Genomic DNA, 11,478 nt, shown 5'->3' with positions numbered 1-11,478 from the left:
TATTTCAACGACGTCACGACGCAGCTGTACGTGCTTCCGGTGGCTTTGTGCGTAGTAATGATGGTTCATGTTGTGATTTTATTCTAAATATTCACACATTTACATGATGTAAGAGCTACAGCTGACAAGCTTTCAGTTGTCATTCATGTTTTCTTCTCTGTGTCAGGACACACAAAGTGACATTGAGTTTTCAGGAGTTCAGGATGAATATTGAGTATTTTATATTTTATATTCATTCATTCATTTAATGGGACCATGTAAGGCAAGGCAAGGCAAGGCAAGTTTATTTGTATAGCACAATTCGTACACAAGGCAATTCATAGTGCTTTACAGAGGCAAGGAAAAACATTTGACATTAAGACAAGCAATAGCAATAGAAATAAAAAAATAAAAAGAGAAGAAAATTTAATTAAAAACATCAGAATGTCATTTAAAATCATTAAAATAGCAAATTTGAAAACAATTTAAAACAATAAACGAATCACTGGATTATGATTAAAAATTCTTTAAAAGTTCTTTAAAAGAGCTCAGCCATAAGCACGTGAAAAAAGAAAAGTTTTTAACCTGGATTTAAAAGTGCTAAGGGTTGGGGCTGATTTCAGTCCTGCTGGTAGTTTGTTCCAGTTGTGAGCAGCATAACTGCTAAATGCTGCTTCACCGTGTCTGGTTTGAACTCTGTGCTCCACTATCTGACCTGAGTCCGTAGATCTCAGAGCCCTACTGGGTCTATATTCTACTAACATTTCATTTATGTATTGTGGGCCTAAACCATTCAGTGATTTGTAAACTAGTAGCAGAACTTTAAAATCTATTCTGTGGCTAACTGGGAGCCAGTGTAAAGACTTAAGAACTGGGGTGATGTGTTCTGATCTCTTTGTTCTGGTCAAAACTCGAGCTGCTGCGTTCTGAATGAGCTGCAGCTGTTTGATACTTTTTTGGGGGAGTCCAGTCAAAAGACCATTACAGTAGTCAAGTCTACTGGAGATGAAAGCATGGATCAGCTTCTCCTGATCTGTTTGGGACATAAAGCCCTTAACTCTGGATATGTTCTTAAGTTGGTAGAAGGCTGTTTTGGTGACTGATTTTATGTGACTGTTGAAGGTCAGATCTGAGTCTATCAATACGCCAAGGTTTCGGACTTGGTCTTTAGTTTTTAGAGACAGTAACTCAAGGTGTTTACTGACAGCAACCCTCTTCTCTTTATTGCCAAAAACAATGACCTCAGTTTTTTCTTGATTTAACTGAAGAAAACAGTTTTAAACATAACATGTACAGTATTAAACATAAACACAAGTGTAACATAAGAGTTAGCTTACAGCTACTTTTCCTCTGCAGTCCCGGCAGACACAATTAAAACATATTACAGCACAATAGTGTCTTAATTGTCTAATTAATGAATTGTCTAACACAATTAATGTCTTTAATTATCTTATTATGTCAACTCATTGAATTTTAAATCAAATAATTTTGTGTGTGTGTCGTGATGATCAACAATGTTCTATGTGTGTGTGTTGTATCTGTGTCCTCACAAGGCAAATAAATAAATAAAGTAATAAATAAATAAATAAAGCTGAACTGAAGTGAATGAGCAAAAATGAGAGCACAATGTCACCTAAAATACTTAAAGGTCTCAAAAACAACAACAAAAACACAACGGTTCTTATTTTCAGGTTAATATACACACACACATAAAAACACAGTTATGATTAATATATTCCATTTCTGGCTATACATATCCTTAAATGTTATGGACCTTTAGACACTCATTAGTAACACAGGAGCCACTCTTGTTGATGTCTAATTTTAGAGGTGTTTATCAAATACATTTCATAATGTATTTGACTATATGTAAACTATATGTAAAAATATATACATTTGATTAGAATTTGGTTAAACACATTATTATGCAACATAAAAGCACAAAACTGAAATAATGAAAGGCTTAAAGCTGAAACTAAACTCAAGACAGAGCCTCAAGGTTGGGTTATGAATCAGGACCCACCTAGACCCGTATGCCAGTGGAAACTGTGTGTCATACATAAATATTTCAAATTCAGTTATATCCAACCAAATTCTCCAACAGTAACTTCATAATTTTACTCCAGTGTATATTTTTGACAGCTGTAGTTATTTTGTGAATTCATATTTTAAATACAAAACAATGATCAGGTTATAAAAAAAAATGAGACTTTGGTATAGATTTAACTACCCAACATTAAAATGATCAACTATGAACACAGGCTACTTTCAAATAAAAAAATGCATATATCAACTGAAATGTTTATTTGAGGCTCCTGCCATTTCAGTTTACATAGTTCATATGCTGGATAAAACTAATGACAGTGTGGGGTCCTGAGTCAGTTTTTTATTTTGACGACAAAAATCAACCAGGAATGGAAAAGAGACGACTGAAACAAAAGACAAATAATAAGACTAACAGAGTGATTGTTTACTTTTTTGTAATTAATTCAGTACGTCTTTGTCTAAATAAATATAAACGTATCACATACAAGCCATGATCTTGTGATCTAGTTTCATCACACCCCGATATACCAGATTCTACACATTTCAGAGGAAACAAGAAATTGACACCAGGGTCATTGACATGTTCATCGTCTGATTACTGACAAACAGAATTCATTATTTTACTCTTGGTCACTTTTTACAATGATTGGCAGTGTTATCCAGCCACTTAGCTGATGATTAAATGATTTTAACTCTAAATGTGTATTTAACTCCTATTCAGTCTATGGCAGGATTTAAAAACTTGATAATGTTGCTGAAATTAATTTTGTAAAAAAAATTCAAAATTAATTTATTACAGGAGTTTTAATGTGAACTACTGCTCTACTGTAGGTGGGAAAAAGAACTTGTAATGTTAAGAATGATATTTTTTTATTCATATTAGTCAGCGATGTCATTGTGCTGAAAATCAGCCACAGACTTAATAGACACACATACACCATGGTCTTGGACAGATCTGGTGCTCATTCTCACTGCATTTGATTGCATATATAAGAAGGTTGTGAACTTAATATGATGATTTTTGATCTATCTGGTCATTATCACACATATCCAGACATTTATATTCTCCATAATGTCCCTTGGACCTCCCTAGTCAATCAGGTGACCTTTGACCCAAATCTGTGCCATGAACAGAACTTTCAGCCATTCTAGAAGAAGCATTCTAGAATGGATTCCTTCTATAAAACAACAGGTGAGAGTCTCTCTTCAGACTTCACTCACTCTTCAACCTGAACACACACTGTTCACTTGTGTCTGGAAGATCTTCTCTGTTTGAAAACTCTCGAGTCGTTGGTTGGACTGAAAAATCGTTGTGAGAATTTCGCTGTGGCTTTGTCCTTTAAACCTGTTCGTTGAACCTGTTCTGTATTTTGACATACAGCAACAAAATGTCCTCTGTTGAAGGAAGAATGACCATCTACAGACCCATCAGGGTAAGTGAGAGTGTTTTACACTGGACTTAGACTGTAAACTTGTTCTGGTGGAGTTAAACCTCTGTATAACAAACCATTGAGCAACGTGATCTTCTTTCCTTCACAGGTGTTGTTTGACACACCCATATATGAGCGAGCTCTGCAGATCTGCTGGCACTTGCCCTCTTATAAGTGTATGGTAAGACCCACTATAGCTTTCACGTCTCCACTAAATTAAAAAAGCAGGTAAAGTCTCACACATTTTGTCTTGTACTTTAACATAAAGACATGTGATCCCTTGTTGTTCAGATTGCACTGATGTCTCAGTTGATGAGGCTTCAGCAGAAAAACCAGCTCCCATCTGAGGTGACTGCTGAAAAGATGAGTGAGCTGCTGGTTGAGCAGAGCAGAGAGACACTGAGAGTACAGTAAGTTACCTACCTACAGCCGACCTCATCTCTGCTCATGTCACACCAATCTGTCTGTAATGAGGAAGAGGGGAACAGTGGAGATGAAGCTTGTGTTTTCTGTTTGAAGGCTCTGGGAGTTTGACCTGGACGGTTATGATGCTGACGTCAGGCCTCTTCTTCAGCTGGTAAGACCACAATCCTGAAAAGACTCTACAGTACTTTGGAATCACCTGTTACCTGATTTATTGTGTGAATATGTCAAATCTGCTGATGATATGTCATTCCTTGTTTGAGGTGTGGGAGGTGAACAACAGCATGAAGATGAGAGACATTGAGTTTGAAGCCAGAAGGCTGCTCAGCTGTCCAGAGGCCGTCCCTCCTCATTTTCAGTGAGTCAGATTTGACATGCATTCATGATCAGTTGAAGTTCAGTGGTTGTGATGTCTCTGTGTTGCTTTGAAGTGTTTTTAAAACTAACTTTGAATGACTGTAACCTGCAGACATCCCAAGATCATCAGCCAGGCCCTGAAGTATGCCGGGATCCTGACCGAGCAGCAGCAAAAAGGCCCCAAGTCCAAACTGCTCTGCCCAATGGAGGTGGTGTTAAAAGTGCTTCCAAAAGTCCTGCAGGGCTTCTGGTTGCCCCCTCCAAACACCTCCTTCAACATGCCCTCCCAGCAGCTGAGTAAAATGGCTGTTGGGGTGACAAAAGCAGTTCAGGACCGGGTATCCAAGGCTCTGTCCTCTGTGGTCCTTCAGGCCACTTTCTCCTCCTCCATCAGAGACAACATGGTCCTGTCTATCCAGGAAAAGGTTAGACAGGGTTACCCTCAAGACGTCCTGGTGAAGCGGCTTAACAGCTTTGCAGCAGAGGTGCTGAACACCATCACTGATGTTGCAGTGAGAGAGATATGTGCGCTGTTTCAGCCTCAGACTCCACAAGCTGTTCAGACCCCCTCTGATGAACCTCCTGCACAAACTGACATCCAGAATGCCTTTGACAGAAGCCTGGATGAAACTGAACCAGGACCAGACTCGGCTGTGGTTCCTACTCTACCACATCCCCTGGCCCCCCCTGATGAACCTCCTGTTAACTCTGCAGTGGAGGATAACCTCACAACTTGTGCTCAACCTGCACAAACTGCTGTCCAGAGTATCTTCACCAGAAGCCTGGATGAAACTGAGAAACAGCCAGAACCCAGTCCAGAACCAGACCTTTGTTGATGATGATGCAGAGGCCAGTACCAGCTCTACTGAAGATGAGGAGCCTGGTCTGCAGGAGGAGATCAAAGGAATGGTCTCTGCTGTCATTACTACTCTACCAGCTCCAGCTAAACCTTCTGCCCATACTGCAATCCAGAATCAGGCTCTGTTGTGGTTTCTACTTTAACAGCACTTTTCTTTACTTTAGTTTTTTTTATTGTTCATTTCACTTGTTGTAAATAAAAAAAAATGCATTCAGAAAAACATGATACAGGAACTCTGTGTAGTGCACTAAATATTTATTTAAAAATCAATACTTCTTATTTTGGTGATAAAAACAACCAGGGAAAACAAACTATTTCAACCACATAGATTTACTTAAGACTATGCACTATTAAGTAGGTAGTATTAAGTGTAATATCAGTTGTGGAGCTGTGCTGAGCCTGTACACATGGGTACAATTCTACCAATAACTTGAAATATGAGGGTTAACACAGTCTTATATAGGAGAATTCTTGTCAAGTCAATGTCAAAAGTATCTTTGTGTTGATAATTAAAGAGGAAGTCTGGAAGATCTCCAAGTACCATTTTATCTGCATTAGCAGACAGGCTGGAATTCTAAAACACACATGTTGAAGGCATACCAAGGTTAACAATATTAGTGGTGCATATGCCCAAAATATCAAGAAACAAACCGGCTGATAGTAACAGTAACAGTAACAGTAACACACTGCTGTCAGGGTCTTCTGGGACCAAAAGAGTGTCGGCTATACTCGGTTTTAAATCCTGCCTTGTAAGAGACCAGCACTGATTCAAACACACACATGTAAAATCTTCACAAGATGTCTTTATATAATAATAAACTCAGTGAAACAGATGGATGGAGGGACACCAAGTCTCCCCAGTGGTATTAATAGGAAACAAGTCCATCTCATTTCAGAGGTCGAGACATGATAAAAAACATCAGATGAGCCGCCAGAGTTTAGTGGATGAGAGGAAACATTTGGTGATTGGAGAGGATTAGAGGATTACTGACACAGCTGACTGCACCGAGAGTCTCCATCAGCATCATTGCACTGTCTTTGTTTTTCTCTCTGTCCATCGTCGCTGTCTGCTCTTTGCCTCACTGTCATCCAGTAGACGAGTTGATGATCCAGTATGGACGCTGTCTGGGATCCTCATCAGCAGAGGTGAGTTGGATTTAAACCTGAAAGATGAAATCTTGGTCTTGTGGATCTTGTTTCTCTTATTTTATGTTTGATTTTAATTACAAATGTAAAAATACAACTCAGTGTTTTCACAGACTGTTCCTCTGCTTGTTTTAACCATGTGGGCAATCACTGTATAAAACAACATTTATTAGTACTGATATTGAGAGAGTTATCAGGAAATAACTAACCAAATTACTTAATATGAAAATAAATTAATGCTTTTATACTAAGTCACTGTGCATATCAGACAGAATTACTCAGTTTAATCCTTCCTGCTGCTCTGCTCTTAATGACTGTGATTATGTAATTACATTTTCATGGGAAAGGAAGGATACATTGGATGAAGAACCTATGTTAAAAACAAATGTGACAATTATGAGAAATATCTAAAGTAAGTAAGTTATGATTAGGCTACATGTTATCTGTATGCATATTTTTTTCCCATTATATGAAAGGCTTACGTCGTACTTGATGTAAAGGTCCAGTTTGTCATATTTATGGCAGAAATGTTCATTACTGTATAATCACCTGAAAATAAGAATCATTTTGTCTGAGCTTTTTATATCTCCTCTTTCACAAAGTCCACCATGCTGAAACAGTTGTTTCTACAGTAGGCCTTTCACATTTTATTGTAGATTTTGGGGCCACCGTAGTTTCTCCTACATGCTAAGAAGGAGAGGGCAAACGAGAGAGTTGCAATCTGCAGCTACACCACTGGATGCCGCTAAATCCTTCACGCTGGGCTTTTAAGTCGCTCCCGAGGTTAAGAAGGGGACCCCGACACCTTTTGTTATTGTCTAATTGATATTTTAAAGTTGCACTAGTCAATATTTTTATACTTAAATGTCCCCTAGTTTGCATGTAAACAAACCAAATAATATTTCCATTCATGTTCCTTCTCCATTGGCGGCAGTAGCTCAGTCCATTGGGACTTGGCTTGGGAACTGGAGGGTGGTCGGTTCAAGTCCCACATGGACCAAATATGGAAGGTGGACTGGTAGCTGGAGCTGTGCCAGTTCACCTCCTGGGCACTGCAGAGGTGCCGCTGAGCAAGGTGCTTCTTGGGGGGATTGCCCATCACTCCACCATCTCTCTCCAAAATTGCATGTCTATGCCTTGTACTGCATGTGTGTGTACCTGGGTTAAAATGCATGTAAATAAAGAGAGTGTAAAAAGAATTTCCCCGTTCATGGGATTAATAAAGTATATCTTCTTCTTCTCCACTGGAAAGCTATTTTCTTTAAACAAAACCCACTCCTAAAAGTTTTGCTCCATAGTGCAACTAGGGGTCAGAATTCTACAAATAGCCAGGTGTTTCCTGCAGGAATTGGTGAATTGGGTGAGAAGGACTTGAATGATGAAATGAATGCTAATATTTCTCCGTGTCTTCGTCAATGTTGTGTTTTGTTTAGTTTGTCTGTAATGTAACTAAATGTATAGAATTAAATTATGTAATAATTGTACCCATTCTCTGCTTGCTTTCTTATGTACAGTTGCGGCTACACTGACTGCGAGGCCTGGCGGAGAGAACGTCAGAATTAAACAACCAAACTTCATTCAACTTTCCACAGTTTTCTGCCCTCCCTCCTCCTGCCGAGGAAATATGTGTCTCATTTTCCTCCCCCTTCTCCTCTTCCTTCTTGCCTTTTATTCCCCTCCATCCCTTTTTCCATCCGTCGATGGCTCGTGGTCGTGTCCACATCAGTGCGTTTGTTACGAGCACGGTGACCTGGTGGACTGTCGTAGCCGTGGGTTCGAGCACGTTCCCAGGGGCCTCCCGCACGGCGCATGGCTGCTGGAGCTAGGAGGAAACAATCTGAGTTTGATTGGCACTCGAGCTTTCACTGGACTGTGGTCCCTACGGGTTCTAGTGCTGGCCAACAGTCAGATACAAGACATACAACCACAGGTAGGAATGATGGGATGGAGGAAGGTGAAAGAATGATTGATTCATCCAGGACACAATGCTGAACAGGGAACAATAGGGGAGTAGAGAGAGGATGCAAGTTGTTTGTTTGGGCCCATGACAAAGAAAAAGAAGGGCTGACACAATAGTTAAATTTATACTTCTCTCTGTCTTTCTGGCTGTGCCTTCTCTTTCCACAGGCATTTTTCTCTCTGTCGTTCCTGGAGAAGCTGGATCTCAGCTGGAACCAGTTAACATCTCTCCCTGTCGACTTCTCAACTAGTATGTCCGCTCTCAGAGAGCTGCGACTGGAGCACAACAACTTAAATCATATATCTGGATACAGGTACTGTCTGTCTGTTGCAATGAAAGTCATTGTGTTCCATATTCCTATCAGCCTCCTCCAGCTCATTAGAGCAGGGACTGATGGGTAGGGAGGCACTGTTGGCACTCATTGCTTATACTTCATGCTGAAGAGAGTCTGTTCCCATAAATTCATTCACTCCTGGCATTAGTAGAATTTAAGTATTAATTATGTTTATCATACTACACTACCCATGATCCATTTGCTGCAATACTGTGTACCCACAGTAACAAGCTTCAGTTAAGTTGGATGTCTGAATTCCTCACCTTCTCAGTACAGACATTTTGTGAAGTGAACTTTTGGTGTTTACCCAAATTTCAGACCATAGCTGAAGGTTGGAAGATGTATTGACTGATGTATGAAGAGCTTCATCTTCATGCTTAGTTCATTCATCAACATGACAGTCTGCATTACTGCTGAAACTGCAGCAGTCCACCTATTGATCTCATGATCCATCATGCAGTCACATGAGAACAAGGTCGTGAGCTATACTAGAACACTTTCACTTATATTTGAACATCTCTAACCACGGTTATAACAAAACCTGTTTTGAGGTAGTTGTTAAATGTAAAGTTTCAAACTTGAAACCCATCAACCAGATGATTTAGCCTCTGGGGGCAAAATAAACAAAAATCTAATAAAAAAGTATCTGATGGGTTCAGACAGCATTTTAGTCGATAAGTGGAAACCAAAAGACTTGAAACTAAAAACTTGATCCCTCGCAACAGTATGCATTAGTATGAATTGGTTTCAGGCCTGACAATATACTGTTATGGTTCAGTTTCACCACTGTCATAATGTGATTTTTGACAATATTCAGTAAAGACTCAGCACCAACAATGACAGCAATGACACCTGAACGTCTCGCTGCTAAAGAGACATGAGACAAGAGATATGCTTTTGTAGAGACCAAACAGAGCTAAAAGATAATGACAATTGCATTTACATTCATCAGATGGACAGAAACGTTCCATGCTGTTTCTGCTGGGTGTGTAAATAATAGTTCACCATATCAATTTAAATCATAGTATGTCAGCATTGTGCTCACAGCTTGTTTATACTGTCCCCAAGTGGCCAAAAATATCTTGCTGGCTGCAGGTTTATCCCACACTGCAGTTTGCCATGTGTGGCTCTCCACAAAACAACCAGTGGATGGAGCTACAGACACCAGTATTCAGCCTGTGTGGACTGGATGTTCTCCGGCTGCTGTTTCTCACCCTGTACCTGTCGCTCCCTCCTTCTGTCAGCTTGGAGTATCTGGACAACATGGAGAAGCTGGACCTCAGTTATAACCAGCTGGTGTCAGTTGGCTCCGGTGTGTTCAGGGGCCTCTCCAGGCTTAGACAACTCTACCTGCACAACAACAGGCTGAACGTGGTGCAACAGGGGAGCCTGGATATGTTGCCCGGACTTGAGGTGCATAAATGACTCTGACCCTGTGTGTACAGTATACCATGTTCTCTGTATGCCTGTCTGTCTAATTACCTGTCTGTCTGTTTAGGTCCTCCAGCTGAGTAACAACAACATCTCTCAGATAGACAATGACGCTCTGGCTCCTCTCTACAGTCTGGCAGTCCTTGCTCTGGACGGAAACAATCTGCACCACCTCAAGTTTAAGACCTTCATCAGCCTTCATACAACAGCTACACACATCCAGCTATCAGGTTTCCAATGTCACTGCCACCATTACCAATGTTCATCTTTGTGTTAACTGTTGGTGTTTATCGAGCGACAAGACACCACTTTTGCTCGCAACATGAACATGTTTATTCACTCTATTATATTATTATATTTTGAATCTGCTCAAACATCTAACCATTAAGATCTAGACCCAAAGTTGTGGTTATGAGTACAACTATCTTCATCAAACCATAATGCATATGTTTCTCAGATCTCTACTTTTACCTTTCCTGTTGCTCCAACAGGAAACCCGTGGAACTGTGACTGTGAGCTGCATCGTGTCTTCAGTAAGATCTTGCACGTTCGCCACCTCCACATCGACGACTACCGCAATGTGACGTGCCGGGGCCCGCCACAGCTGGCAGGGGCTTCCCTGGCCTGGGTCGACAGCCAGCTCTGCATCGCTGAAACAGCGACCGTGCTTGTCATCACCGTCACTGTGCTGGTCACCGTGGTGGCGGCTCTGGTGATGGCGGAGAGGAACAGGAAGAAGAATCCTGGGAAGAAGTGGGACACGGAGTCGCATACGCAAACGTAGAGACCACCATCTGAAAAAGCTGCATCATAAATAATAAACAGGGAGAAAGAGGACACTTCAAACTCCCAGGTTCCTCTAGTGATGGCATAGAAGATGGATAACTGACACAAAAGGACGATTACTTGAATGGACAAATGATTGTTTCCTTTGTGTGTCTAGAGGACCATTTGGGTTGGATGGAACAATTCAAGAGATAATGATGCATTCTATGTGTTCTTTTCTGTCAGTTTAGCCACTACTTGGAGTTTCCAAAGTCCAGAATATTCAAATCCTACACCTAACGGTTATAATATAAGTAATGTTTTTATGCGCATGCAACATGATTCCAGTGAGTTTTGCATATCCTGATATTCAACTCCAGACAACACAGTGTGAGTGAAAAGTTACAGTCAGAAAGCAAATATCAAAAATTTTACAGGAACTAAAGCCAAACACAGGTTTCAGTGGCTACTCTCTTTATCATGTTTCATATTTGGATAGCCTTTGTTTCAGAATACTCTATCTCATATGCAAATGTGATCCAGAAAATACAGAAAATATCTCATAATATGGAAAAAAAAATGATCAAGTGACCATCAACAGTGATGAAGAAAAATAAGGGAGCGCTTTCACAGTTTCAAATATTTTCCACGTACCTAAAGTAAAGATTTAATAAGGACATAGTTGTGCTGCTCTATACTAAGACTAGTTTAAAAGGGTATTTCACAAATTTAGTATTGCACTTCCCGA

General features: G+C 40.2%; 2 protein-coding genes across 2 annotated transcripts; both read left to right on the top strand.

Annotated features, from left to right (window-relative positions):
• Nucleotides 1–3,252: 3,252 nt before the first annotated feature.
• Nucleotides 3,253–5,305, top strand: LOC104929949 (uncharacterized). Its single transcript, XM_019261697.2, has 6 exons — nucleotides 3,253–3,458; nucleotides 3,565–3,636; nucleotides 3,747–3,865; nucleotides 3,975–4,032; nucleotides 4,142–4,236; nucleotides 4,348–5,305. Exons 1-6 carry the CDS (start codon nucleotides 3,414–3,416, stop codon nucleotides 5,069–5,071), a joined length of 1,113 nt encoding a protein of 370 aa, XP_019117242.2. The 5' UTR covers nucleotides 3,253–3,413; the 3' UTR covers nucleotides 5,072–5,305.
• A 776-nt stretch (nucleotides 5,306–6,081) lies between these two features.
• LOC104932215 (insulin-like growth factor-binding protein complex acid labile subunit) lies at nucleotides 6,082–11,478 on the top strand. The gene is made up of 6 exons (XM_019261695.2): nucleotides 6,082–6,240; nucleotides 7,755–8,170; nucleotides 8,368–8,513; nucleotides 9,779–9,947; nucleotides 10,033–10,195; nucleotides 10,457–11,478. The coding sequence occupies exons 2-6, from the start codon at nucleotides 7,865–7,867 to the stop codon at nucleotides 10,747–10,749; spliced, it is 1,077 nt and encodes a 358-aa protein (XP_019117240.1). The 5' UTR covers nucleotides 6,082–6,240; nucleotides 7,755–7,864; the 3' UTR covers nucleotides 10,750–11,478.

Source organism: Larimichthys crocea, chromosome XII (assembly GCF_000972845.2).
Source record: "Larimichthys crocea isolate SSNF chromosome XII, L_crocea_2.0, whole genome shotgun sequence".
In the NCBI taxonomy this organism is placed as follows: domain Eukaryota; kingdom Metazoa; phylum Chordata; class Actinopteri; family Sciaenidae; genus Larimichthys; species Larimichthys crocea.
This window is presented reverse-complemented; position numbering and strand designations above follow the sequence as displayed.

Coding starts and splice junctions, on each gene's coding strand:
- LOC104929949 (XM_019261697.2), top strand. CDS start 3,414: ATGTCCTCTGTTGAAGGAAGAATGACCATCTACAGACCCATCAGG. Junction 3,866..3,974: donor AGAGAGACACTGAGAGTACA/GTAAGTTACCTA, acceptor TTCTGTTTGAAG/GCTCTGGGAGTTTGACCTGG. Junction 4,033..4,141: donor TCAGGCCTCTTCTTCAGCTG/GTAAGACCACAA, acceptor TCCTTGTTTGAG/GTGTGGGAGGTGAACAACAG.
- LOC104932215 (XM_019261695.2), top strand. CDS start 7,865: ATGTGTCTCATTTTCCTCCCCCTTCTCCTCTTCCTTCTTGCCTTTTAT. Junction 8,514..9,778: donor AATCATATATCTGGATACAG/GTACTGTCTGTC, acceptor TCCTTCTGTCAG/CTTGGAGTATCTGGACAACA. Junction 10,196..10,456: donor TACACACATCCAGCTATCAG/GTTTCCAATGTC, acceptor TTGCTCCAACAG/GAAACCCGTGGAACTGTGAC.